The sequence below is a fragment of the Daphnia pulicaria genome, chromosome 2 (assembly GCF_021234035.1).
Source record: "Daphnia pulicaria isolate SC F1-1A chromosome 2, SC_F0-13Bv2, whole genome shotgun sequence".
Classification (NCBI taxonomy): Eukaryota; Metazoa; Arthropoda; class Branchiopoda; order Diplostraca; family Daphniidae; genus Daphnia; species Daphnia pulicaria.
The window spans coordinates 668,687-696,475 of record NC_060914.1 but is presented as its reverse complement, the minus strand read 5'-3'; the positions used below and the strand labels follow the sequence as shown (position 1 = coordinate 696,475).

Sequence of the window (27,789 nt, the reverse complement as noted above, 5' to 3'; positions counted from 1 at the left end):
AATTCATATGTAGCCCGAAAAATACGGGGTGCAGTGAATTTCCAGCCGTACCCAAGACGTACTACCCGAATGGCGCCCAGTGCACAATCCCAGCTAGCATTTTGATTATGCATTATAACGTTTACTATTCTTCTCTTTTTCAGCAGCGGACTTGGTCGCTTTGTAATAACAGACGAGCCTGTTTGTTTTTCACCAAAACGCTTGGTCCTTCAGAAGGAATTATTGATTCATGTTGTTGAAATGTCGGTTTGCGGCAGTTCAGCTTTATTTTTAGTCATTGGATGGCTTTCTTCAAAATATGAATAATTGTGAATTCATCGAATCGTTCGCACAGAGCACGAGATTAATATGAAAAGGCCAAGGGTGGTATAGCGTAGCGCAGCATACGTAAATAATCTCGACGGCTATTAAGAGAAGATATATCGATTATCATCTTTCATGATGGAAGCTGATGCGAACCTTGAAATCAAACTCCGTCCAAGGCTCCAAGTCGTCTAGCATTTATTCAGAGGTCACTCATGCTTATTTTCAGCTTATTAAATGCTTTAGTGAAGGACGTTTTTATTGATTGCATTAAAGTAAACGCGAGAAGCCTAAAATATTTTACAAGGTAAAAAAAATATCTTTTTTTATCGCTAAAATAAATTTAACGAACAAAACACGCTTCACATGTTACTGCAGCGTGAATTTCCAGTATCTACACACAGAGAGAAACCTTTTATGTGCTTCAAAATCCCCACTTTTTAATCCTTTGGGATAGCGAAATGGATTCATGAATTTATCGAGTTCTCACTATAATCCATTCATCGACACTGGCCAGCCGATTTGAAGAAACCTGCCAGTTGTGCAGTGTACCCAACATATGCTCATCGGTTTTCAATCGCTTGCACAAAAATAGTTTACGCTTGAAAACGCACAGCATAGTCCGCTTGACGTCGGATACGAGGGAATTGCACTTTTGCAACAAAAACATTATTTAAAAAAGGAAAGAAGCATTGATTTTCGAGAAACGATTTCCAAAAGATGTTACCTTGGAGCTCCTATACCAACTTAAAGAGAAAGTTACGTATATGAGAAGGTTTGAATACGAGTCTCATATTTAGGCCCTAGCATCCCTTTTTCGACGAGTTCTTTTTATTTACGATCAGTGCATTGAGATGATGTTTTTGTTTAACCATCTCTGGTTACCAGATACCTAAAAAAAAAGTTCATAGATGGGTATGTATCTACGACGCTGATGCTTAAATGAAAAAGAAAAGAAAAAAAGAAAAGAAAAGAAGGATCCTGCCGGGTTTGGATGCCGCTGTCTGGGGGGTAGGAAATACGAAAGACTCTGACGAAGAATCGATAGTTGAGACTTGAAAGCCGAAGACCAACCATTGTGTCGCTTTTTTATTTTATTTTTTCTCAGTGGAGGTCGGATACTTTCCCAGCGCATCGGTGGGGATATTTTAAAAACTTGTACAGGCGATGATTGCACCCCTGTCCCCTAAGAACCAAGCTAAACTAGTCGTGGATTTTTGTTTTCAACTAACGATCTGTGATATTATTAGATCGTTTTTGAACGTATTTGTTGCATTCAACTCAAAAAATTTGATTGTCGATTCATTGGTATGCTAGCAATCGCGGAAAAACAACTATCGATTACATAAAGGTAAAGGTAAAATTTGAGGCTTTTTTTCCCCTATATTTTGTATGGCCGTCGACGTTGCTCATTCCCAACAGACACCAAAATATGTCCTGGTCTGGCTGGAAGAATAGGCACTTGTAGTGAAACGCTAGGTGTCTCTGCCTGCCGTACATTAGTTTGTGCACCAGTTGGACGCTGTGAGATGCGTGGCGCTCAATAAAGTAAAATATCGTCGTTCCCATCCTCCAAGCAGCCATCTTGACTTGACATGGGCAGGGGCGGACGACATCTTTCCCTACCTGGTCAAACGTTCACGCTCATATTTCACTGATTCTAACTCGCTAATCTGGCTGTAGATTGTTTCAACAAACCGTCCCTTGTCAAGACTGTGAACTGTTAGGTCTGCGTGAATCGTTATGCTGTTTAGTGCAAAGAGATGGGAATCTGTCTCGCGTGAACGTTCGTGAGTGACCGACAAAAATCAACCGTCGTTTCTGCCAGCTCGGCCTAGCCCTCTCCCTGCTCGTCAGGTTAATTTTCAAATTTCTTACAAGCTATATCCAAATTTTCATCCGCAGCCCAAAGTTTAATGACGCCGGAAGTTGATGTCCTACCAGTGACAGATCTGCAGCTTGTATTGTTGATAGCATTGGGAAGCATCTATTGTTGTGTTGAGAAGCCATCAACATTCTTACAGTTGAATATCAGCTAACTAAATGTTTATCCCTCAAATTTGTGTTCAAACTGAACAAAAACAGTAATTGGATGAGATATCTTGGTTGTTGTTGCTTGAATAATTCATGATGCTTGAATCCCGATGTCTCATCACCAGTTTGCTTGAACAGCTGGGCCTTCTTTAAACAGCTTATCAGACTAGTGTTAAAAGAAAATGTTTGAAGATGTTGATCTTGACAAAATAGAGGTTGAATATTTTACTGGTAGTCCTTATTTGAACATGCTTGCATAAGTTGCATTATTCAGCATAATGTGTCAAACTGGAATCGGTGAACGAGTGTGATGCTATTGCTTTAACTTGTGTTGTGTAAAATTGATTTGTAATATGATGCTCATACTCAATATTTCTTTTTTATTTACAGGGAATATGTACCTTGTGACTGGATCTGCTCATTAGTGTAAATTAGTAACTGACATTTGGAAGCTGAAAACCATTTTTGCTTTGCTTGGTTCCGGTACAACATGTCAGCAGGGATGAGGACTACTCTGCCAACTGTTCCTGAATCCTTACCTTCTGATCATGTCTCCACTGCCAAGGTATCAAGAAATGCTTCAGTGTATATAATAACCTTGGACCGGCGAAGTTTTTGAGAAACTACACCGAGTTTCTTTTACGAAAGCGAGATGGTTCAAACAAGTGGAGATATCCAAATAATAGCAAACGCGTTTGTGATCATATACAAGAGCAAAGGCTCGAGCTGTCAGGTGTGGTTGTGACTCACCGAAATTGTGCCAAAATCTGTCTGACAGACTAGAAACCTTGTTTTGGCATCCTCCCATAACAATTTATTTCCAGTGTCCGATTTGTTTCCATGTGCCGACAGTTTTAATTGGCGAAAGTATAAATTTCATCCACACCAGCTTGCCTGCTAGGAAAGATTCAGAATCAAAGCGAGGAAATAACCTTCATTCGATAGTCATCGAGTGATATCGAAAATAACTCCCAATTCCATCCCCATTGTTAACCTGACGAGATTCGGTTTGAGCACCGTAACGCGTTGCAGGTTGTTGAACTGTAGCTCTCGGGCTCTACACGCTGTGCTGGGCCCAATTGCATTTTCGAAGCACGATAAAAAAGACGGGAAAAAGAACCTCGCTGCCAAAACCACACCTTTTGTGTGCTGTTTTCCTGTTCAGTGTCGGACGAGCGGTCGACCGCTCGAGACTTGCCACTTCTGTCGTCCTCTTAGTACCCACCCAGCTGGAATTGTTTCTTTGTAAATAATTATACTTTCTCAAGGAAAGTCATGCTTGTTAAATTAAAAGCCTTTCGTTGTGAGCGATTCGGTGTGTGAGTGCACAAGCTGTGTCTTTTCTGGATAACATTATCTTCAGTGCATTCAGCAATGGGGAATAAGGCAGCTGTAATATCTTCCCTTTTTAATTACCCAGTGCGCAGTGCATTTTTTTTGTTATCTTTTTGGTTCTGTTTTACATCCTTCACTTCCATATTTACCAACATTTTGTTTTGTTTTGTTTCTTTCCTCTTTTCTTTTTTTTCGTAGGTCAAGACTACGCCGGTCAAGTCACCTCTGCGACCGGTAAGGAAAAGATTATCATCTCAATTAAGCACATCCGTCTCGTTCTAACCCTTTTGTTTTTAAGCATCCTGTAATCTTTTGTCCATGGCTTTTTCTAGCATAAATATCAAGTATTTTGCGGAATGGGCTGTTTTCTTTCTCTCTCGCTTTTTGTGGGCATCCGGCTCTCTTAAGTGTTGATTCTTTTTCTCCAGATTCTTTCCTGTGTTTTTGGCTAGCAAACGGGTTCACAAAAGTGAGACAGTAGGGCCAAGTGGGTTTTTTATATATATATTAAGAGGCCCAGAAGAGATAAAATTTTTCGTCAACATATGGATGGTGCGTGATCAACCGTTTTTTTCATTTTTTCTTGTGGTGTCCTTACTTATCTTTGTGCACGTGACGTTTGGTGCTCACGGTGACGCGAGCCAGCCGGAGAAGCGTGCTTTGTACCTTCAATCAAGAAAGGAAGAAAACTTGCAGAGAAAAAAGGGATAAAGAACAAGACAGAACTTTTCGGATTATGAAGGTCGAGATGTTCACTATTTTGTGTGAGCTTAGCAGCCGGAACTTGCAGAACTTCTCGATTCATAGAACGAGTTATCACTCAAAACCTTTTCGGTTTTGTCATTAAGGTGGAGGAATTGTAGTTATGGAGCTGGTAGCCATCACACCGTAGCTGCAGTTTAAAAAAGTTAAAAGACGAGACTTTTGCCTGGCTCAACCAGTCTTGTGTGACGTCGTGACGTCATAGCGACTCAACCTTGGATTTTTTCGAGGGTAGGGTCAAGTCTTGGCTCTCCACAAAATCGTTCTTTGAATCACCGGAGGCATTGCTGATTGATCCTCGACAACCGTCAAGGTCCCTCATTTAGCCTATGCAGAATAGGCTAGATTGTAGGAGTGGGAGCTTAAATGCCAGGCAATATACGGCCACTTTCTTCCTTTTGTGTAATAAGAAATAGCCATAACAATAACCCGAATCCTTTTTTACGGAAGCGTTTCGCACCATGTTTTTTTTGGGAGGGGGAAGGGGGTTTGTTTTGTCTTTCTGTTTTCCTTTTGTAATGAGCGGTACTGTTTTCGGAGATGGTTTGTAGCTTCATGCATCGATTCCCAATGTGTCCTTTTTTCTTCTTTGTTTCGCGAGACATTGCGGCTACATGATTGCACATACCACTAGACGATGCGTCACTTTTTTTTCTTCTTCGTTTTTCTTTTTTTGGTGGTCGATGTTTGTCTTTTATTTATCCATTTCCTTCCTTCTTTCTCTATGGATTCAGATATTTTGGTTGGTGGATATTGGACAGGGAATGTTGATTGATTGACTTCCCTAGTTTTAATTGCGGAAGTCTGCGAATGACATTTAAAGGAATCTGTCATGTAAAAGTTGCGATTGTTCTTGCTTTGCTGACTTGCTTGCGTGCCAGTGCCAATCGTGTTTTTTGTGGGATGACGTGAGCAACTTGCGTTTCTGGCATGGATATCTTCTTAAACCTTTTGTTTCTTTGATTTTGATTCAATTTCAGGGGTCGGATGGCAGCAGTGGTGGCGGCGGAGGAGGAGGAGGAGGGGGCGGAGGTTCCGGCAGCGCATCTGCGTCTATTCGAAGTTCCTCCAGGCGTACTTCGGAAGAACCACACATCGGGAAATATCGATTACTGAAAACCATCGGCAAAGGAAATTTTGCCAAAGTGAAACTAGCAAAACATATTCCAACAGGCAAAGAGGTGATGAGACTTTTTTTTTTAATTGTTTTTACAGTTTGCAACGGTTCACGATTCCGTCCTATTCTCGATTCCCGTAACCTTTCTCCGTTCATCGGCCGTTTTTTTTTCTTCGATTGTTTCCACCAGTTGGTCACATGAAATAAAAAAAAAAAACAACAACAACACACGCCGTGTGTCCAATGGCGGTCGTTGGGACAGCGCCGTTAATTGAGTTCCTTTACCTTACTTGGTTCACGCGCTTTTCAGTCCATGTGTCCGTTTTGATTGTGTCTCTTGTGTGTGTGTATGTGTGTGTGTGTGAAACAGAGATAGAATGTGAAGAAAACCCTCTTCCTGTGGTTATTCGACCCAGTTGGGGCTCATTTATGTGTTCTAACGGTTAGTCTTATTTTCTTTCCCCCTTTTATCCACAGGTGGCTATCAAGATCATCGATAAAACCCAATTGAATCAGGGAAGCCTGCAAAAGGTGAGCAAACAATGCTTATTGCTTCTATAGGATTCCCCTCACCCTCATCTACTTTTTGATCCAACCTTTTTGTTTTGGTTTGGCTTTCGACGGGTGCCTCGAGAGACGCACTGATTCGTCTCGAAAGTACATTGGCCCTGTAATTTTCGCCCGCACGACAAGATGAATGCAATACTCTATCATTTGTTTACCCCTTCGAGCCAAATACGAAAAAAAAAGAATAGAAAAGAGATGAGGTCGAGACGCTCGAGGGATTTTTGATATTAGAAAAGCCACTTCAGAAAATAAATTGCTCTTTCGCGATACCCTACAAATTCTTTAGCCTATTTAGCAAACCACTGTCTAATTTTGTTTCTAATCTTGTTTTTCTCTCTTCTTTTTTCAGTTGTTCAGAGAAGTGCGAATTATGAAGATACTGGACCACCCGAATATCGGTAAATTTTATCATTTGAATGCTGTCCTTTACTTTAGTCTTGAGTTAATTTTTTTTGTTATGCTCCCCTTTTCCTCTCCAAATTTTAGTGAAACTATTCCAAGTGATAGAAACTGAGAAGACATTGTACCTTGTTATGGAATATGCTAGCGGCGGCGAAGTCTTTGATTATTTGGTGCTTCACGGACGCATGAAAGAGAAAGAAGCACGCGCAAAATTTAGACAAGTAATTATCCTAAAAGGGCAACACAGTCTTATTATTGTTGCTTACATGTCTAATCTCATTAATGTATCGTTCCTCTTATTACAAAACAGATAGTATCTGCTGTTCAGTATTGCCACCAGAAGAGAATCATCCATCGAGATCTGAAGGTAATAGAGCTTCGTCTAAAACCCTTTCTCTATTATTTGAACTCGTAGTTTAATAATTTTTTTCACTCTGTGAACAGGCGGAAAATTTGTTATTGGATAGTGAAATGAATATCAAAATTGCCGACTTTGGATTCAGTAACGAATTCACGCCAGGAAGCAAGCTGGATACGTTTTGTGGTAGCCCACCGTATGCGGCTCCCGAACTTTTCCAAGGTAAATGACCGTCACATCCCGCTTTATTTCCTCGTTTCTTTCGTTTTCTTTTCTTTTTCCTTATTTGTTTATGTTGAATTGCATTATTGATTTTGTTTGGTTGTTTACAGGAAAGAAATACGACGGGCCCGAAGTAGATGTTTGGTCGCTGGGAGTCATTTTGTACACATTGGTGAGCGGCTCGCTGCCCTTCGACGGGTCCACGCTGCGGGAGCTGAGAGAGCGCGTCCTGCGGGGAAAATACCGTATCCCTTTTTACATGTCGACTGACTGCGAAAATCTACTCAAGAAGTTTCTCGTTCTAAATCCGACGAAGCGAGCATCGCTTGAGGTGAGTGCCCTTGTATCTGAATTCCCTTTTTTTTTTGTTTTTTTCTAACCCCACGGGTGGGTTTGAGGCTTTGGTTGATCGATGACTGACTCTTGTCTTTTTTTTCTTTTTTGATGTTCCGTTCCGCGCAGGCGATCATGAAAGACAAGTGGATGAATATGGGGCACGAAGAGGACGAATTGAAACCTTTCTCGGAACCGGAAGTTGATCTGTCTGACCTCAAACGGATAGAAATTTTAGTCGGCATGGGCTACAGTCGGACGGAGATTGAAGACTCTCTAAAAACTCAAAAGTATGACGACGTCTTCGCCACGTATCTGCTTCTTGGACGAAGATCGACCGATGTACGTGATAGTCTTTATATTTGTTTGCCTTTTAAGGGAATGACATGATTTATTTAAATTTCCCTTTTTTTTTTTTTAGTTGGAGAGTGACGGATCTCGGTCAGGCAGCTCATTGTCATTGCGGGGCGTCCCTCCACGAACGGACACTGCGGCCGCTGCCTCCGGACCGACTTCTGTGCCCTCTTCGGGCCATTCTTCCCAATCAGGATCTGGGACGGCCACCGTCTCTGTAAGCGCCACTGGGGGCCAAAGAAGCGTCCACCGCTCTATTTCGGCTACTTCGTCCAAAACGGGTCGTCGAGCGTCGTCGGGTGGTGAAACGCGCGAAGCTGCCACTAATGCCAGTGCCTCGGGTGCCGCCTCTGCTGTTGCCTCCGGTGCTAATGCCGGAGCGACAACCGCTACGGCTGGCAATCGTGCTTCAACGGCCGCCACGCCCCAGGTCACTAATCACAGTTCGAGCGGAGTAGCGCCGACCAACTTTTTCCGTCGTCAAAACACGGTTGACTCGGCCACCATTAAAGAGACATCCGCTCGGCTTGGAGCGGGCAACGCCTCGAGTGGGGGCCCGACGGGCGTTCGGCCACTGGCTTCGCCAGCTGCCATAAAAAATGCAACTGCCAATCCAACCGGTACGTATTTCATCTTGCGCTGTCTTGTTCACGAGAATCTTGCCCCTCCCTCGAATGAATGAAAGAAAGGCAGGCCGGAAGGAAGGAAGGAAGGAGGAGGAGGAGGGAAGAGGGAAGTAAGAAAAAGGGGAACTAACGGATGTATCGCTTTCTGGCGAGGGGAAGATATCCAATCTCATTTCGCGATATCCATCGAGATTGATGGCCGTGTTATTCGATTTTTGCCGGACCAAGATCGCCGTCCAATCACAATTCTAGAGAAAAAAAATATCCGGAATTATACTTGGAGAGGCTTTTGGATCGTGATCTTCGTTTGGCATGGCTATTATCGTGGTCACTGACGGGAGAAGATCGTATCCTGGTTTATTACATGTCCTCTTCGTGTCTGTTTCCAGCACTCTAGAGATCAAACGCTAAATTGAACTTTTGATTGTTGATGTAACCATAGGTAATGCCGGAGCTGCTAGTCCAAGTAGCAGCTTGTTCGGCAAGCCGAGGGGATTAACGAAATCGAACACGATGGCGGCCAACGCTAATCGTACTCTGGGCCCAGGAACAACGTCGGTCGGTCGCCGCTCAACCATAGGTTATGAATCAAAGTCTTCCTCGAGTGAGAAAACCAATGCCATTGGCAGCGACGCTCTTACCACGTAAGTCGTTTGATCTTCAACTTTTGTTTTTGGTTTATTTTTAGTGGTAATGAAATTAAGAGGGAAAGAAAAAAGGTCTCATTTGTAGAGTTCTGCCTTCGACTGCATGTTGTTGTTTTAATTATTGCCCTTCTCCTTTGTGTCTATTATTGCGTTGTGTCGTAGGTTTCCGTTTTATTTTCAGTGTGTTTGTTTTAGTTCGGGTTTTTTTCTTGTTTTAAAACGGGTCCGTTCCTACCTGATCGATTGCCATTTCACTTCTCGACGGGACTGTTTTTTTTTGGCGTGTTTTATTTATATCACCTTGCGGATCCAACCGTTGGGCCCGCAAAATGTGTCCTTCTTCTCTATCGGAGAAAGGTTCCGTGATACAAGATTGAGTGTCAGCAAGTATTGATTTGATGACTCAGTTGTCTACGTCACGCGAGTTCTTACTTAGCGAGCCATAGTGGCGGCTCCATGGACACCAGTCAGTTTCCCAGAGCTGTTGCTGCTAGCTAGCTAGCTTTTTTTTATTTTATTTTATTTTTCTGTTCTTTGTTCCGTCCTTCGCCCTTCACAACTCCCACGTTCAACGTCTTCCCGTCTTGTAGCGAGTATGTGAATGTTGTGACCACACACTTTCTTTTTGACACTTAACACATTTGTCTCGCCAACTGTCGGCTTGCCCTTTTCCAAAGTGCCGTAGTTCATTTTCTTAACTGCATCCTTCTCTTGCTACCTCACATCTTGTCTGACTGACTGCTGCTGATGTTGCTGCTGTTGACGTTTTGGGGCGGCGCTCGAATACACACACTCACGCTGGCAGGGCGACGGAGACCAAAGTCAAGGGTCACGTCAAGTCGGCCTCGATTTCAGCAGCGGTGCGAAGCGAGCTCAGTCCGGAGAGCGCCTCGCCCGCCCTCGATCCGCTTCGAATCAGGTAGTTTCACTATTGCTTCATTTCCTCCTTCCATCGAAAACCGCAAGACATAAAAACTTTTGCTAAGGGAAAAAAGAGCGGTCGCTCGCGCTCATCTTGAGGATCCAGGGGATTCGGGTGTGCTCGTTCATGTGCTAACTAACGTTTGCCTTGTGACTCCTTCCACCTTGTCTCTCTTGTTGTCTCCTTTTTTTTTTTTTATTTGATACTTGTCCTTGTTCAACTGTTATTTTTTTTTGTCTCCTGTTTTTAATCTTTCCATTTCTTTCTTTCTTAAAAACACACTAATTGGTGGTTGGCAGATTGAAGGGAATGGGAGAGCAGTAAATGACCGCGTAGTTGTGACTATATTTGTCGATGCTCTCTCAGTGTCATAGATTATGGTATTTGCTTCGCAGGTGTCAACGGAGTTTCTCAAGGTTGATAACAAATATTGTTCATGCATTCGTACTTTTTTCTCTTTCAACGTCACAGAGCTGGTGGAAGGAGCCAAAACATGTTTTATCTGGTCTTGGAACCTTGGAATAATATTTTTAAATAATTTTACTTCGAAAAACACTGGTAAAAAATTCTTGTTCTAATTGAATTTTTTTTCTCTTTGTTGTAATTCGTTTCCAGTGCTGGACGTACCGTGAGTGGAGCACCAACCGCAGCGGGAGGATCATCCGGTGCCGGCACGCCCACCGGGTCAGGATCGAGCACCAACCGTTTCACGACGGGACAGTTCCCCCGTAACGTTCCCAGTCGTTCGACATTCCACAGCGGGCAAAACCGCCCTAGAAACCAGGCGGCCACTTATGGAGGTGCTGCCGGCGGAGGGATGGCTGGCGCCGACTCGTCCGGCTTGGGACCTTCGTCGCGCACCTCCTTCTTCTCGAAGCTGTCCTCGCGCTTCTCTAAACGGTGAGCTCATCCCGCCTTAGTCGTTTTTGTTCTTATCGGACGTTGGTGCACTTACAATTGTGCCCTATACGTATCGGACGCATAATAAGAGGGTTACCAAAAAAAAGTCGACAACGACAGGAATATCTTTTTTGTTTTACACTTTACACCAATCCAAGAGTCACGTGCTGTTCTAACCTATTACGTTGTGGGGACCAAATCGACGTTCTTTGGAATTTTTTATTCTTTTTTTTTTCATTATCAATAGTTTGTTTTGTTTCGATTTTGAATTTTGTTCAATTTTGGCTTCGTTGTCCAGTATGATTCCATCGTCTGTCGCCTTTTTTTCCCCCCTCTTGTCGGATGTGAAGCAAAGGAGAGTCTGGTTCAGATTGATGGTTAAACACAAGAAATGAAACAGTTAACTTTTGTTCGTAAAGACATAGTAAGAAAAGCGCTCCATGTTGTCTTCTATTTTTTTTTTCTTTTCATTTTGGTATTTGTTTGACTTCCTTGTTGTCATTGTTGTTTTGGATCTTTGACAAAGAGAGAAACACGTTGGCAATCACTGTCAAAAGAAAGTTTATCTTAGATATGGGGTGTGTTATTTACAGTAGTAACGTAAATGATGACCAAGTGAAGCCGCGATCCCTACGCTTCACGTGGAGTATGAAGACTACTTCCTCGCGCGACCCTAATGAAATCATGATGGAAATCCGCAAGGTATTCACACTCCCCCATATAAACAAAAATCACGCCACACACACACAAAAAGGCAGTACTTAGTAGAATTCTATTGGAACTTTTTTTTTTTTTTTTGAATTTGGATTTTCTTTTTATTTATTTTGGAACTGGACTAGCATTCCTCGTTTTTTTTTTTTTCCTAATTTAAATTTTGGTTTCATTTGGACACCTGTTTTTCCCCATTGATTTTTATTTTTACATTTTCGGCTCTTGTCCACTGATCAGAAATGATTGACCACACTGTCCACTGCTCATCATCCGACCTCGCATGCTAACTATTTCTCCGTATTTAAAAACCCCGTAAAACATCCTCTTTTTCGTTCTTCTTTTTTTTTTCTCTTTTTCTTAAAAAAAAACGGCTGGTTTTCTTCAATTTGGCTCGTGGTGTGGTGATGGTGGAGGAAGGTGGAGTAAATGTCAGCTTTTATTCAATGAAAAAAATCATAATATTTATTAATTTGGCTTTTGTTGTTACAAATAATAATTGGCATTTGGTTTTTTGTTTAGATTTCTTTATGTTATTTGTTTTTTATTTATTCATTAAACTTGTTTTATTTTTAACCCCTTTCCACTTTAATTTTTTAACCCGTTGGGCCATTTGTTATTTTCCGACTGGGGGTTAGTTTCGTCATATCGTCCACCAAACCTCCCCGGCTTTTCCAAAACACCATTCATACTTGATTTTTTTTTATTCCAGCAACCATCGACATAAAAGACAATTTTTTTATAATCATTCAAAAAGGAATTGGTTCGTTTTTGACTGACCTGAATGCGATTTTCTTTCAATCTCAATCGAACCGTTAGTCTTGTTTCGTTTGTTGGTCGAGCAGTGACGCAGAAACGATTATGTTTCGTAGCTCCAATATGTTTACTTCTTTATTTATTTTGTATTCGTCGAAACTTTTATTTATTTCCTCTCTCTCTTAAGTTAAATAAAGAAGTAAATACGAAACAAGTTTACGTATAAGCAAAACCGAATTGATGAATAAGAAAATTTATCAAAAATATACAAAAGCCGGGCAGGTTTCCATCATTTTTTCTATCCTAATTGTTGGTTGTTACACATTAGAAGTATTTTTTTTTTCTTAGTTCTTTTGGTACTTAAGACGGTCGATAGCTTTTCCTGTCTCTTCGTGTCCCCCCAAAAACACTTGTACGACATTGCTTAAAGCTGTCGCAATTTTCGTTCGATTTGCGTCATTAATCTTTTTGACATTTGTTTTGTCTCGTTGTCTCTCCATCGGCCAATTGCGGTTCATATCTAAAGGTTCTTGACGCCAACAACTGCGACTACGAACAACGCGAGAGGTACCTCCTCCTCTGCGTCCACGGCGACCCAAATACCGACTCCCTTGTCCAATGGGAAATCGAGGTAAAATGTTTGACCTTCGCCACCGTGTATGTTTCTTTTTGTTTTCTCGTTCTTGTTTTCTGTCCTCTTTCCTTCTGCTCGGGAGTGAACTGTTGTGAGTTCACAATTAAGGAAAGAAGCCATTAGTTCATGGCCATTCAAATGGAGAGAGATATGAATCGAATCCAGAGCGCAAATGTGTTTGCTGTTTGGAAAACGAAGAATTTTTTTCAAGAGTAGGAGCGAGTGAGAGCCTGCTTTGAATAGTTTATTTTGAGCGCCTCTGGGATTGCCCAACTTGCCGGGTGGTCCTTTGACATGGTTTTCCCGTTTTATTTTAGTGTTCTAAAATTGTTTGTTCATTCATTTCTTTAGGTATGCAAACTACCTCGCCTCTCCCTGAACGGTGTTCGCTTCAAGCGCATCTCTGGAACGTCGATTGGATTCAAAAATATTGCTTCTAAAATAGCCAACGAACTGAAACTGTGACTACCAGACGTCTCTGATAATTCCGACTCAGAGCACGATTGAAGATAGAAAGAAAGAAAAAAGAAAGAAAAAGAAAACAAAGTTTAAGCAAAAGGAAAAGAAAAAAAAAATATTCTAATACTTGTACAACATTTTTAATAAGAGGGGCGCGCAAGCTAGCTCTTGAATGGTGTCCACGGTTTCCGAGTGAAAAAAAAAATGATAAGCGCTCAGTTTTTTTTTTTTTTTCTTTCTTTCTTTCGGTTTTTTAAGCACCTTGATACGTTGAAAAACTTCTTTGGTTGGCATAATGGAAAAGGCTGGAATTGGTGCTTCTCAACTTAAGCTATACACCGGCCCATCCACACCCAACAAACATCCCGGAAATAAAAACCCTTTCTCTGTTCTCTTCTTCTGTTCTTTCTTTCTCTCCTCTCTATTAATTCCCTTTGCCCTGCCAACGTTTCCTCAGTCCTTTTTACCGCTGTCATGTTTCCTCCAACTTGTTGCCCATGATTATGTCCAGCATTGCAATGACTTTTTTTTTTCTTTTCGTGTGTCCCCCTCCAACTTCTTCCTTCATTTTCTCTTCAAGGAACAAAGCAAGCGTGTAGCTTTTAATGTTCACCCAAATTCGTCCATCGCTAACCAACCGAGGCGCAACGCAGCCGTGGCGCTCCAGATTGACATACGACACCCACACGCCTCTCTTCTCTTCCATCCCTCACACGATTTGTCCCTTCAATATTTTTCCGTCTATATTACTATATAGGATGGACTTGCGTTGCTCTAGCAATTGCATTGAATAATTCCCCCTTCCCTCCCTTCATCATGAATTTTTCTTTTCAATTTTGAAATGTGTATAGCCAATTGTGTGCGAATGTAAGTGCGTATGCGAGACAAGAGAGAAAGTGTGTAAGGGGGAGGTTTAAAGGGCGCGCTGCTAGCTAATGATGGTGTAGATTCGGTATTCTCTCTCTTTATCACATGTTCTTTTTCTCTGTTCCTTCCGATTCCTCCTCCTTCTCTTCCACTTCCACTTCCCCTTCATTTTTTTCTTGTTGTGTAGCTCACAGTGTGTAGTGAAATTGGACAAATCCTAGGGTATCGGTAGTACCTCTACTTTTTTTTCGTACTCTGGTCTGCTGATTAACCTACCGTTTTGTTTCACAACTTTCCCTCTCCCACTCGGATGTTTTTTAATGATTAATATTAATATCATTTATTATTATAATAATTTTTCACCACCACCCTCCCCCGTCACTCTCCTTCGTCGCCCACATTATGTTTCTGACCTGCTGCACCGTATCTTTATGAGAAATGAGCTGTACGCGATTATCCTCATCGTTGAAAATTCATCTTTAAAAATATCATCCCCTTTTTCTCGGTTGATTTATTTTTCTTTTCTTTAATTTCTCCTCATTCCTTTTTTGAGCCGATGGAAAAAAACGAACGATGGAGTCGTTTTCACCTTGCGTTTAAGATCCGTAACTCCTTGCCCAATTCCCCCACTTCCCGAATTTTTTTTTTTTTTTTTGCAAATAGTTTAAATATCACGTCCCCTCTGAAGGTTTTCTACGTCGCTTTAACTGTTTGAAACAAAAAAAAAGGATTCAAAAAAATTTAGGATGAGGGGAACATCCATTCCTGTGTGCACTTGAAAATTGTACATATGAAGGGTGACATGAAAAGAGTACGATTGTGTAACCCCATAAAAGCCCCCTGCCAATTACAGTATCGTAGTTCTCACTCGTTCGTCTAAACAATAATAATTACGACAGTTCAACCACTAAAAGAGTAACTTTTTTTTTGCCAGCAGTCAAGATTATTTCATCATGTATTTCGCGTACAAACTGTAATCAAAGGCGTCGGATGGCAGGACTCGGTCCGAGTCTGTTGGGAATCGCAGCGCTTTGATGGCCGTCCACATTTCTTCCATTTCGTCGGCAGAGAAAGGCTCCCCGCTCCCCGTCAGTGAGGATTCCAGTTCTTTTTTCGTCAAATAGCCTGAAAAAGTGAGAAAAGTACTTAGCTTAGCTTTTTGTTGTACGCGTCAGTCTGAGAACGAACGTTTAACACACCTTTCCTTTCTGAATCCAGTGTCTGGAATGCCCGTAAAATCAAGTCCTCTGTTGCCGATTGGAACCTTGACCCATATTGACAATTAACCGCGTTATCGTTAAACAAATAACACCCAGTGTTGAACCAGACAGCTGTACGTTACACAAGTTGTTAGATACCGTTTTTGCTGTAGTATCCCACTGACTGTGGGTGCGAATTTTTGCAGAGTGACAAACTGCGTCGTTCCTTCTCCTTCCATAGCCGTAACCAGATGTTGCAATTCCGATTCCGATGGACAGCAGCCTTATTTTTTTTTATATTTGACAGTTTGAAAAGAGCATAGAAGAAAATAAGGGATTAACATTTTGGATTAATTAACAGTCAAAATTAGGTTTTTTTTTACTCACCCAGAGATCGAATGATGGTTCCGACCTCCCTCACGTCAACCGATTCGTTATTCAACGCATCGAAAACCAAAAAAGCTTCTGTTGCCAATTTGGTGAACGGGCATTCAATGGCCGGCGTTTGCAATTGGTGATCACCCGTAAATTCGGCATCTTTCTTGTTTTGACTCTTACTCGCCATTTTTTCTGAAAGCAATGGTTTTTACGCAACGATCAAACACAACGGCGTTCCCCATGGCAACTGTGAAACACGAATGCTGTTGTTTAATCAACAAAAGGATTTTTTCAAATTCGATAAATCCAGAAATAGATCTATGAACTCATAAATGCAGTCGAAAATAGCAGTTGGATCTTACCCTTGAGTAGCTAGGAGAGACTAAACTTACGCAAGAGAGGAAAGGTATTAATAATTTTAAAAAGTCATTGCTGATAACATTGACAAACATGACGTTCGTGATGACATCAAAAGGTTTTCGGGGCCTACGTGAGGCGAGGGTTATGCAGGGTGCGCAATCAAAGTTGTTTACGGATTTGGACTCACCGGGTTGTGTGGGTTATCTAGATGAAACTGACGCTGCATGAGATTGTAAGGTGAATGGAGACGGTACTCAGTGATCCAAACAAGTCTCAAAATAGTTCAAAATGTCTCAAAATAGGTGTTTGTTCTATCTGATTACACAAAAATGGAAGGGTAACTGAGCATGACAATTTTATCTCCATAATGACATTGCACTGTGGCGAGCTATATAAAGCGAAGCTTCTAAAATAGTCAGCATTAGCAAATCGTCGGCTTCCGTGTCTACAGAGCAACTAAAAGAAGACAGAAGAAGTTCTCTACGAGTCGTACAAGATTTATTCAAACACAATCTCATCTTTGAAAATGAATTCCATTTACCGCCGGGTAATTATTCTTCTCTTTCACGCTATTGTCTTTTGCCATGGCTACCGCATTCTGGCCGTCATGCCCTACGCTTCAGCAAGCCACAAAAACACCGTGGTCCCGCTCCTTACTTCTTTGGCGGAACGAGGGCATCACGTTACCTACATCACTGGAAAAAGGACCCAGCAGCTTCAGAATACAACAAACGTAAGAGAAATTGTCCTTGACATGAAAGTCGAATTTACCGTCGCAAATCGAGGTGCCGACAGAAAGTCTTTCTTCGACAACATCGTGGAACAACCTTTCAAGACGAAAATGGAGTTTCTTCAGAAATTCCGAGAGGTACCCGAGAGTGCGATCAACAGTACTTTTAGAGATCCCCAAATCCGAAACATGATGGAAACGGAGAAGTTTGATGTTGTCCTGATTTCTGTAATTACGGCATACGTCGGGTATCCGCTGGCGTGGCACTTCAATTGCCCATTCATCGTCATGAGTCCAAACGTCGCATTCGCCGACATGCCGTTTGTAGTGGGAGATTCCGAACACACAGAGTACGTCCCGTTCATCATGTCTGGCTTTACAAGTCAAATGAGTTTGATGGAGCGCACAATCAACACGGCATTAGTCCATTTGACGAGCAAGATTCCGAAAATCTTCAACACCCCAATTTACGAAAAGCTGGTTCAACATTATCTGCCTGGATGCCCTCCTCTGTTGGAGATTGAACACAACACGAGTTTGATTTTTACCAACACTCATCCGAGCATCTCTTACCCTCGTGCAAGTCCACCCAGCCTAATCGAGGTTGGAGCTATCCATTGCCATCCTGCCAAGGCGTTGCCAACGGTAAGCAGTTACTTAATACCAATTAAAATTAATACGTAATAGAGTGCGCAATATTTTCATTGTATTGTATTAATGATGCCCTTCAGATATTTGTGTAACTTGGTGTCTGTTATCCTTGGGGTCATTATGGTCTGATAAGGTTTAGTGTTCGGTTCGGTGATCGAACCAAACAACCAGTCTACCCACATCACCTTTCGTAATCGGCTAATCAGTTTCTTTATGGTTCATGCACTGCAAAAGCAAATATTAGTTTGGGCTTGTTGCAGTATACTAGAACTGAGATATGGTCTAGTGATAAATTTTAATTGTTCATGGGTCCTGCGTTTACGTTATCAAAATCGAATATCGTTTATTAAGTTTGAATGAAACTCAATGGTATTATTTTCAACCATAGTTAATTATATATATATTTCTTTTTACAGGACTTGGAGGAATTCGTTGACGATGGAGGAAATCCAGCCGGATTTCTAGTCTTTACCGTGGGCTCAGTCATACAAATGGATGAAATGCCGGATAGAATCCTTGAGGTTTTCAAAAATGTGTTTGCTCGTTTGCCGCAACGAGTTATCTGGCAGTGGAAAAACCAACCGAAAAATTTGACAATGCCTGCCAACGTGTTGCTGTCCAGTTGGTTGCCGCAACAAGACCTATTAGGTAATTCACATCAGTCGTTTTATCATAGGACAACATAACTGATTACAAATTTTGCTTTTTGTAGGTCATCCGAAATGTCGCGGATTCCTCACTCACGGGGGTCTTCTAAGCACGCAAGAGGCTGTGTACCACGGAGTCCCTGTAATTGGAATCCCCTTTGTAACTGACCAAGAGAACAACATGATTAAGGCTGTTTCAGATGGTTACGCTATCAGACTCGATTGGAACAACATAGACGAAGACAAATTGCACACAGCTCTTCTTGATATACTAAATGACCCAAAGTATGTTTCACATTGAACTTCCGTGTCGTTTGAAGATTTTTACTAAAAAACATTTTCGAATTTAGATATGATACCAATGTTAAGCGACTACAGTCTCTGCTAAGAGATCAACCCGAAACACCACTAGAAAGGGCTGTTTTCTGGACAGAATATGTACTGCGCAATAAAGGAGCAGCTGCGCTACAACTCGGTTCAAGAAACCTATCCAGATTTCAACGAAACCTCATTGACGTGTATATCATTTTATTCGCAGCCTTTGTGAGTTCGATGTTAGCAGTCACCTTGGCGATACGTTGGGCGTGTTTGAGGTGGCCAAGAAAGTAAAAGGTGTACGCTCATCAGCAATCACAGTCAAAATTCGTGTGTCCACAAAAATCTCGCACAAGGGATTCAATGTTGTATCATAAATTAATTTTTCACAAATAATGTATTCTCGTCAACGTTTTCGCGAAAGAAAAGAACGAATAAACTTTGTTTTACTTATTTTAAATAACAAAAACAATGAATCAATGGATATGCATTATGCAAAATAGATAAGAGTTAAGCGCAAACTAGCGGGGGTAACCGCTGTTAATTTAATTCGCTTCGCTTGTACTTTGCATTAATTTGAATTTATTTCAATAGTGAAAAAGTAATATCTTTTAATTCATACAATAATAATAATAATAAGGTTATTCGCAGAATTGCAGGATATTAGCATGGTAAATTATATTATTAGCCTATTAGGATTTAGGATAAGAGGAAAGAGGATAACCGAGTAATTCACAGAGCGGCAATGCGGCATCGAAGCTTGATAAATTGGCAGCACTGCTTTCTGGTTGTCACGAAAGTTCGTCTGCAGTGCAAATGTTTACGTTTAATCTTCACTCTTCAGAGTTCGTTCCATGGTTCGTTCAGTGTCTCAGTGTCTCACGTCTCAGCCTTATTAGCCATATATGCTCACGATTCATAGCCCCACAAATATCTAAGTAAACTGTTGAACAGTATATCTAGCCTGAAATAGCAAGAGTTCTAATCTCCAGTCTACATTGGACTCAACATGTTACATGCTTCATCGTTCAACAAATATTGATGCTGAAGGGAAAATGCTAACAAGTGAGAAAAAAAAACATTTATCCAAAAGTGAAGAATAGTAGAAGAAGGTAGCCCAGTTTTCGACTGCATGTTCCAGGTTCGTCAGAGAGGAGATTGATCAATTTCACTCAACTGTCGACTCGAATATTGGATGTTTTTAAAAAAGAAAATCTTCTGCAGACACAAGACACCAGGTAATTAGGAGACATTTTTATTTCCTTTATTTGTCTCTAAACCATAGCTAATGAGCATTTTACTCAACAGATCTTCAAATCAGAAATTCAAATCTCAAAAAAGATCTTCAACAGATCTAGAAACACAAAGGTGATGGAATTCATCTTTGTGGCCAATAGAGCTCTACCGCTTGCAGCATCTAGCCCGATGTCGTTAAAGATTTCCATCACGGCCCCATGGATAACTCGCTTTTTTGGATCTACTCATTGGCCTCACCTCTGTTTCTGGCCTAATGTCTCGTTTTTCTGCACAAACGGTCTCAACTCGTTGAGCAAATTCGCTTTGTACGTAAGTTCGAACCCTCTATATGCGTGTCCCGCTGAGAAGAAATGGCGACCAAAGCCGGCACCACGCGGGCAATGGAAGGTAAAAACGGTCACCGTCACAGAGGAGTGAAGGTAGCAATTTTTTTCAATTTTTGTTTCAATTTTTTTGCATGTTCATAGCTTGGGATGGGACAGTTGTTATTTCTGAACATGTTTTCTACAAAAAATGCATTGACAGACAAGTCAAGCAAGACAAGGTACATTATTCTTCCTTCAAAAATGTTTAACTTTTATTTGATGCCAGAAACTTGTATCTTCTGTCATAGAGGAAGCTATGTGAACATAATCAAGGCCATGGGTAATCTTCAGGTTTATTCACCAACTTTGGGGAAGTCACACGAAAAGATGCAGGGCACATACCAGAATGTGTATTTTTCTGAATTTTTTACTCAAGCAGCTGGTGCTGTTGCCTTACAGCCACAGGCAGGAAAAATATGGTTTTCTTCAGGAAATTGTTAGTTTAATTTTTTGTCTTCACCCCCAACACTTTCTGTTAATATAATAGATTTTTATGTTGAAAGAGTTAAAAAGTCTGAAAAGCTAACTAAAAACTGTGTGTATTTGTGTCATAGGGAAAGCTGCTGGAGTAATCTGGTGTTGATGCTCATTTGATGCATTTCGTGCCAGCTAGTGAAAGCCGAAAGGCATGTCGAATTCAAGTTGAGCTGCTGCGGGCTGTCTCTGGAAGCAAGCAAGAAGCAATCCAGCCGTTGCGTTCAGTCATTTGAACAGAAATCTAATGGCTGTCAATAGGTGGCTGTCAAAAGTTGGCCGGAATGTCCACCAAGTAGCGCGAGTGTCTTCAGGGACGCATTTCGGCCATTTTGTTCCAAGTCGCTGCAGCAGAAATGGGCTGCTGGTCGTGACGTTTCTCACGATGAAAATTAAAAGGTATTTATTGTTAATTTCTTAATGTTATTGAATGTAAAATGTCGATGTGAAAATTTACAGGTGATTTAGCATGTGGAACACTTTGCTCAGTCATTCAACTCAGACTTGGAAGTGCCTGTACATTGCCGAAATGGCGTGCCTCGTGTGTCTCGCTGTCTGTTCTTAGGCGTACTTCTCATCCCATGCAACAGTAAAAAGTAATTATTTTGATCAAATGTCTTGCAAAAGTACTACAGATTTAGTTAAAATGACTAGAGAGTAGACCAATTTGCTGTGCTACTATAGAAATTTGGAATCAGATATCAAAGTTATTCTGTTTGACTGCGTAGATCTCTGTTACTCTTTGTATTCTTTTGTCATAACGAGTGTGTACACAGTTGTGTTTCTCAAAAATAATTTTATTTTCTTAAATAGGTATTACAAACGCTTCTTTAAAGCTGTTGGGGTTATCTTGTTGCAGCCAAATGGTGAAAGGTGTGACGAAGACAGATTGAACCGTTGTATGCAGCATGAGGTTGCAGTGTGATCCAGAAGTAGCTTGGACCTGAAATTGCTATGCTGTTGTAGCAGAGCTGTTCCATCTGGGTTCCTGACTTCAAATTTTTAAGTTGTTGTTTGTGTTTTAATCCATGCCATATGAAATTGCTCCGCCAGTGATATTTGTGTTCTGACTTGAAAGTGCTTGATCTGTCGTCTTTTGAGTTGTCAAATTCAATCATGCAGTATACGACTGAGGCAACCTGATCAATATCAGGTTTGACACAGTCGAGAACTGCTAGATAAAACAAGCTTTCTGCGCCAAACAAATAATAACTTGCATCATGTTATTATCGCGGTAGAGAAAGCAACAGGCCCCCCCCCCCCTGGGGGTCATAGGAAAAATTAATGTATGTGAATATTAAAAAATAAAATTTTGAAAGAAATAAAATATTCTGATCAAATGTTTTCGCGATATTTATTTAAAAACTTCGTGTAGGGGGAATTTTTTAAAAATTTTTTTCAAAAACAAAAGTCTGGACTTAACAGGAATAATGGAAGGTGAGCAGGAATAATGGAAGATGAACTTAGTTTTTCAATATAAATTGCTACTTCGAATTTTTATGTTGAAAATGTATTGAAAAGGAATTTAATATTAAAAGTGTAAATTCAGTTTGAATTTTTATTGTATTTTGCAAGATCAATTGTTCGGAAGTTTACATGGCAATCAGAAATATTTTCTCACATAACGAAATTATCAGCAAGAGGAATATATTTCAGGAGAAAAAAGATACGTACGTGATTTATCGATCAATCTTGTATTTCAGCAATCTTTCAACATATCCAGTGAAATACTACAGAATTTAGATGTATAGGTAGGAGCAACATAAGTAGTGGTGACAAAGTCAGGAGAATTGCTGGTCTAATACATATGAACATCAGATGGTAGTAGTTTGGAGCAGGGTAATACTTAAATTCCTCGATGTGGTATACCAGGCATGTGGTTGTGTAATGGGCGGCTTTTTCGGTGTAGTACTTGGGGACTGCGGTGTTGTAGCTAGGTGTAGCGTAGGTCGTGGTGTAGTAGACTGGAGCATCAGTGTAGTGTTTCAGTTCAACAAAGCACGAAAGAGCAGCTTCTGCGTAGCATGTCGGGACTGCGTTGTGTAGATCGGGGTAGAGAAGTACTTCACTTCGGTGTAGTACTCGGCCGTTTTGGTGGAGAAAGCGGGAGCCTCGGTGTAGTAACTGAAAACAGAATAGTACTTAGGAAAATACGTACAGTAGGTAGATGACAACAGAGTAATACTTAGGAGCCTCGGTGTAGTAGGATGGGCAGCATACGCCTTGGTGGTGTAGTAACTCCAGGCAGCATGCGTAGTCATGTAGTACTCCGTCGCCTAAATGGTGTAGTAACTCGGGGCAGAGTAATACTTCAGGGCGTCAGTGTAGTGGCTAGAGGCAGCGTAAGTTGTGGTATAAAACTCCGGTGCTTTAGTGGTGTAGTACTGGAAGACCTCGATGCAGAAACTGGTCGTTGCGTAAGTTGTGTAGGAAGGCGGCGGCGTTGCGGTTTGGTTTGCGCCATACCAAGTAGACATCGGTACACCAGTGGTCGACCCAGCCATCAACGATACAACACCCAACACGAGCACGACGCCATAGTTATTTAAGCAAGAAATAAATTTTAACATTAGAACATTAGAAAAAAATAAATTGATACAAAAATCAAATGTTAAAATAAGAATATTTACCCATGATTGCGAATCGGTTACACGATGAGGAATGTAGTTGGTGACAGATAAGGCACTGCAGTTCGGGAACGATTTCTTTTTCTTTTTAGAAAACTCCTTTTACGCACAGTAATACTTCGGGGCATAGGTGTAGTAGCTCGGGGCAGCGTAGCTTGTAGTGTAGTACTTGAGCTCTTCGGTGTTGTATGCCTCGGTGTAGTAGTCAGGGGTAGCATGCATATACGTGTAGTATTCCGCTGCCTCAGTGATGTAGTACTTGGGAACCTCGGTGTAGTAATACGGCTCTCTGGTGATGTAACTCGGGGCAGAGTTATACTTCGGGATTCGGTGTAGCAGCTCGGGGCATCATGAATTGTGGTGTAACACTCTTGAGCCTTGGTGGTGTAGGAACCGGTTGTTGCGTATGTTGTTGTTGTGTAGTAAGGCGGCGGTGTTGCGGTTTGGCATCCGCCATACCCAGGAGACATCGGTACACCAGTGGTCGACCCAGTCGTCAACGATACAACACCCAACAGCATACGACACCTTAGTTGACAGTAATTAACATCAGCATCAGAATTAACACACATTAACAAAATAACAAAGTAATTAAATTTTAACATTATTAATAAATATTAACAGGCATATTAAGTATTAACACATGAAAAAATAAATAAAATTGATACAAAACTCAATGTAAAGACAGAATATTCACCCATGATTGCGAACTGGCAATACGGTGAAGAAGGCAGATGGAGAGTGCGCTGCAGTTGTTTCCGTGTCGGAGATGCTCACTCGACTGACTTTCCTTCGCCTTTTCTCTCTCCTTTTATACGATTTTTTTCTCACCCTTACCTCTAAAGCCTTGCGGGTGTTCTACCTGCTTGATTATGATACAACACGTGTCGTTCTCACCCAGCCTCTACACCACTGCATGACACGTTTTACGTAAAGATCTCCGTGACCTTCGAGTGTGTTACTGGCCTTTCCTTCTGCAGGTTGCTGGGGGTGGGTCTACAACAACCAAATCAAAATGAATACAAAATGGTAATATGTAACTTCTCGTTCTCACCCAACCTCTACACCACACGTAATACCTCTACACGTTTTTCGTAATGATCTCCGTGACCTACTAGTGTGAAGGACATGCGGACGCTCCCTTCCTTTTGCAGGTTGACTTTGCTGGGGATGGGTCTACACACAAAAATATCAAAATGAAATACCAAATGGTTATGTAACGCATCCCGTTCTCACCCAACCTCTACACCACTGCATGAAACATTTTTACCTTTTACGTAATAATCTCTGTGACCTTCGAGTGTGAAGCACATGTAAACTGCCCTTTCCTTCTGCAGGTTAACGTTGCTGGGGATTGGAATGGGTCTACAACAACCAATATAAAAATGAATACTAAATGGTTATGGTATGGCTGAAAAACTCACTTTGACACTTTATTTCCTTTCCTTCGGTGAATGAATAAATTCCATTTCGAACCATTTGAAGGACAGTCGGCCTTTTTGAAATGATTTCACTGCAACCTTATCTGAGTTTCAAACACATGATCAATACATATTGATTTCATGATGTGCACACATTATTGAGCCTTGTGAAGTGAATGTAAATAACGCCTCCACAAAGTTCACTGATGTTCACGAGACCAGCTGTTCACTTAGACCAGCTATAAAATAGAATAGAGGATAGTAATTTCCGGAAGTAGGCGATAGACCAATGGTTCTTTAACAATGGAGTTTCCATCAAATAAGACACCAATTACGCCCTTCAGTGACATCAAGGGTTTCAATCCCAATTCACATCCAAACTTAAGCTCAACATTTGTGATATGTTTCCCTACTTAAACACCATTGCCTGATGTAGCCTGTAACATTCTGCATCAGGAATTGAACTCGGGACGACTACAGCGTAAGAATTTTAGCTTATTCCACATAGCTACTGATACGACCCTACATGAAACTAAATATTCCATAACTCTCTCAGACAGCTTTCTTCTCAAGAATATGGTTAACTTCCGCAGTTCACTCAAAACGATGAGCGGAAATGGTGTAATTGTTATGGTAACTATGTGTTGATTACAAGGGCCCCAGGTTCTTACTCCCTCCACATGTCTGATTGCCCCTCCATGTGGTCTCCCACTCTTCCCATGTCTGTGTGTACACAATAATGTAAACTAACACAACTACTACCTAAATCTCACAAAATGGGCCTTCATAATAAAATATTTTATATTTAATTAATGTAAACCTACGCACAAAATCGAGAATTTGTAAAACAATATAGAACCTTATTGAGTTTGATTTGGATTGAAACAAAAGAACGAGATACTAAGAGCATCAACCTCATTAACCAAGCGACTATCCTACAAACGGGCCATTCCATGGTATTTCAATTTTTTTTGTCGCGGTACCTCACCGATTTTGATTAAAAAAATACTGTGTGTTGTAAGTCATGGTTACATAACACTGTGAAATTTTAAAATTTTTTGGATCAGTGGTTGAGCGTGAATTGTCGTTCCAAATTTACGGTTTTTTGCGGAATCGTAGTGCGGAATTTTCACTAAAACGTGAATAAAACGGCGGCGGATAGAGCAATTGAGATCGGACAAAAACCAAAAAAAAGAGAAAAAAAAATGCAATTTTTTGGTTTGCGTCCGAGTCTGATTAGTCATTAGCAAGGTTACGCAATCTCCATTAAAAGAAAAAAACTTTAACGGCTAATATCTCCATTCTCGAACGGCGAAGCTGGTCGCGACTTGCGCCATTCGATAGCCCGACTTTATGTTTACTTATCCTGTAACAATTCCCCTCCTTCCAATCTTCGTGGTTTAGTTATGAATTATTTAAATCTGTTCGTTTCCCCTATCTTTTAACACAGGGGCCATCGCACCTTACACTTCTCCCAGAGGGGGGCGCGCGCGTCGTTTACTTCTCCCCTAGGTATAGAGATAGGGAAAACGAACAAATTTAAATAATTCATAACTAAAACACGAAGAATGGAAGGAGGAAAATTGTTACAGGATAAGTAAACATAAAGTCGGGCTATCGAATGGCGCAAGTCGCGACCAGCTTCGCCGTTCGAGAATGGAGATATTAGCCATTAAAGTTTTTTTCTTTAAATGAAGATTGCGTAACCTTGCTAATGACTAATCAGACTCGGACGCAAACCAAAAAATTGCATTTTGTTTTCTCCTTTTTTTGGTTTTTGTCCGATCTCAATTGCTCTATCCGTTGCCGTTTTATTCACGTTTTAGTGAAAATTCCGCACTACGATTCCGCAAAAAACCGTAAATTTGGAACGACAATTCACGCTCAACCACTGATCCAAAAAATTTTAAAATTTCACAGTGTTATGTAACCATGACTTACAACACACAGTATTTTTTAAATCAAAATCGGTGAGGTACCGCGACAAAAAAAATTGAAATACCATGGAATGGCCCAAACTAGAACCCTCACAAAACAAGTTTTTTCTTGCTGGTATCACACCATCAGACAAGTCTAGTTTAGATTAGATGAAAAATTGCATACAATGAGTAAAACAGATGATAATTGCTTGAAATGCTGTTCAACTTACACATCACAGCTGATATTGGATTCTAGTTTCTTTTTGCCGCTCTTTGCTGAAAAGTCAGCCTGACATTAGGCCATTATAGCTGAGGAATAATAACAAAAGAATGTAACATGTTAACCATCACTGCAAATTTTAAGGTAAATAAGCTTACCAAGAGTACGAGTCACTAGTTTGTGATGACCAATAACATTTGGCGCCATGAGTCAGCATAGCAGAGCGAGGTAGAGGGAAAATCGTGGGCTTGATCCTTCAGTTCCTGACTTTCCCGTTCTTACATATTATCGAACAATTTCTTGGCTGCAAAGAGAGAATGATAATTCAAGCCAATACTGAAATTAAATTTTTAATATGAAACCATTTTCCTACCAAACCCGGTCGAAAATATTCAGGCATTCCACAGAGAACATATTACTCTCTTTACCCATAATGGTATAACAGCAACATATTTTACCACCCAACTTCATCAGATCAGACCAAAACAGGCTAATTCCTTGCGACCTGATTAAAGAAAGTCAGAACCATGGTCACAACTTGTGTGTTTCAACTATGACTTTAACTTCCATTCATGAATGCCTCATTAACAAAGACCTTACAAATGTGCAATCGTTAAGTTAGAAATTTACTAAAAAAAAGGTTATGTACACTTAATCTATCTATATTTCAGCAATCCGAATCCTTATTTTACAGTCTTACACTCTTACGATTTAATTACCAATAAACAGAATTTTCACATACCACTAATTTTTCTCATAGTTCTTTCATTTCTTTTCCAGGATCACGACAGCATAGTGACGATATTCACGAATCACGATAAACATTACACCATGCCATCGTTCGAATTGATGGACATCTTGATTCTTTATTTTGATTCTTGAATCTTGAATGATCTTTATGTTGTGCTTGTGCAACATTG

At 40.8% G+C, this 27,789-nt stretch overlaps 3 protein-coding genes and 4 long non-coding RNA genes across 14 annotated transcripts; 3 read left to right on the top strand and 4 right to left on the bottom strand.

Annotated features, from left to right (window-relative positions):
* The first annotated feature begins 1,863 nt into the window (after window positions 1–1,863).
* LOC124327021 (MAP/microtubule affinity-regulating kinase 3-like) lies at window positions 1,864–14,814 on the top strand. Of its 7 annotated transcripts, none has more exons than XM_046785814.1 (18): window positions 1,865–2,160; window positions 2,728–2,902; window positions 3,871–3,906; window positions 5,415–5,615; window positions 6,029–6,082; window positions 6,468–6,516; window positions 6,605–6,741; window positions 6,831–6,887; window positions 6,965–7,100; window positions 7,211–7,431; window positions 7,563–7,775; window positions 7,855–8,407; window positions 8,856–9,057; window positions 9,866–9,979; window positions 10,598–10,882; window positions 11,479–11,584; window positions 12,873–12,977; window positions 13,332–14,814. In XM_046785814.1, the coding sequence occupies exons 2-18, from the start codon at window positions 2,828–2,830 to the stop codon at window positions 13,443–13,445; spliced, it is 2,658 nt and encodes an 885-aa protein (XP_046641770.1). In that variant the 5' UTR covers window positions 1,865–2,160; window positions 2,728–2,827; the 3' UTR covers window positions 13,446–14,814. The 7 variants fall into 7 exon arrangements, with proteins under 7 accessions (XP_046641772.1, XP_046641770.1, XP_046641769.1 ...); XM_046785813.1 differs by having other exon boundaries at window positions 11,476–11,584; XM_046785816.1 differs by lacking the exon at window positions 3,871–3,906 and having other exon boundaries at window positions 1,864–2,160; window positions 11,476–11,584.
* A 429-nt stretch (window positions 14,815–15,243) lies between these two features.
* LOC124327314 (dynein regulatory complex protein 8-like) lies at window positions 15,244–16,070 on the bottom strand. The gene is made up of 4 exons (XM_046786314.1): window positions 15,893–16,070; window positions 15,665–15,788; window positions 15,506–15,570; window positions 15,244–15,431 (listed from the first exon to the last, which is right to left on the bottom strand). Exons 1-4 carry the CDS (start codon window positions 16,068–16,070, stop codon window positions 15,250–15,252), a joined length of 549 nt encoding a protein of 182 aa, XP_046642270.1. The 3' UTR covers window positions 15,244–15,249.
* A 270-nt stretch (window positions 16,071–16,340) lies between these two features.
* LOC124327114 (UDP-glucosyltransferase 2-like) lies at window positions 16,341–19,039 on the top strand. The gene is made up of 4 exons (XM_046786004.1): window positions 16,341–17,618; window positions 18,041–18,272; window positions 18,337–18,556; window positions 18,622–19,039. Exons 1-4 carry the CDS (start codon window positions 16,770–16,772, stop codon window positions 18,878–18,880), a joined length of 1,560 nt encoding a protein of 519 aa, XP_046641960.1. The 5' UTR covers window positions 16,341–16,769; the 3' UTR covers window positions 18,881–19,039.
* A 203-nt stretch (window positions 19,040–19,242) lies between these two features.
* On the top strand, window positions 19,243–21,955 carry LOC124327374. 2 transcript variants are annotated; one of them, XR_006916043.1, is made up of 8 exons: window positions 19,243–19,257; window positions 19,325–19,824; window positions 19,895–20,230; window positions 20,311–20,387; window positions 20,457–20,644; window positions 20,763–21,081; window positions 21,142–21,278; window positions 21,496–21,955. It is a non-coding gene; the product is annotated as an uncharacterized LOC124327374 (long non-coding RNA). The 2 variants fall into 2 exon arrangements; XR_006916044.1 differs by lacking the exon at window positions 20,311–20,387 and having other exon boundaries at window positions 20,585–20,644.
* A 405-nt stretch (window positions 21,956–22,360) lies between these two features.
* LOC124327406 lies at window positions 22,361–23,213 on the bottom strand. Its single transcript, XR_006916108.1, has 2 exons — window positions 22,868–23,213; window positions 22,361–22,806 (listed from the first exon to the last, which is right to left on the bottom strand). It is a non-coding gene; the product is annotated as an uncharacterized LOC124327406 (long non-coding RNA).
* Window positions 23,214–24,269: 1,056 nt separating this feature from the next.
* Window positions 24,270–24,930, bottom strand: LOC124327430. The gene is made up of 3 exons (XR_006916142.1): window positions 24,580–24,930; window positions 24,421–24,485; window positions 24,270–24,305 (listed from the first exon to the last, which is right to left on the bottom strand). It is a non-coding gene; the product is annotated as an uncharacterized LOC124327430 (long non-coding RNA).
* Window positions 24,931–26,816: 1,886 nt separating this feature from the next.
* Window positions 26,817–27,764, bottom strand: LOC124327415. The gene is made up of 4 exons (XR_006916123.1): window positions 27,612–27,764; window positions 27,243–27,374; window positions 27,028–27,173; window positions 26,817–26,958 (listed from the first exon to the last, which is right to left on the bottom strand). It is a non-coding gene; the product is annotated as an uncharacterized LOC124327415 (long non-coding RNA).
* Window positions 27,765–27,789: the final 25 nt, after the last annotated feature.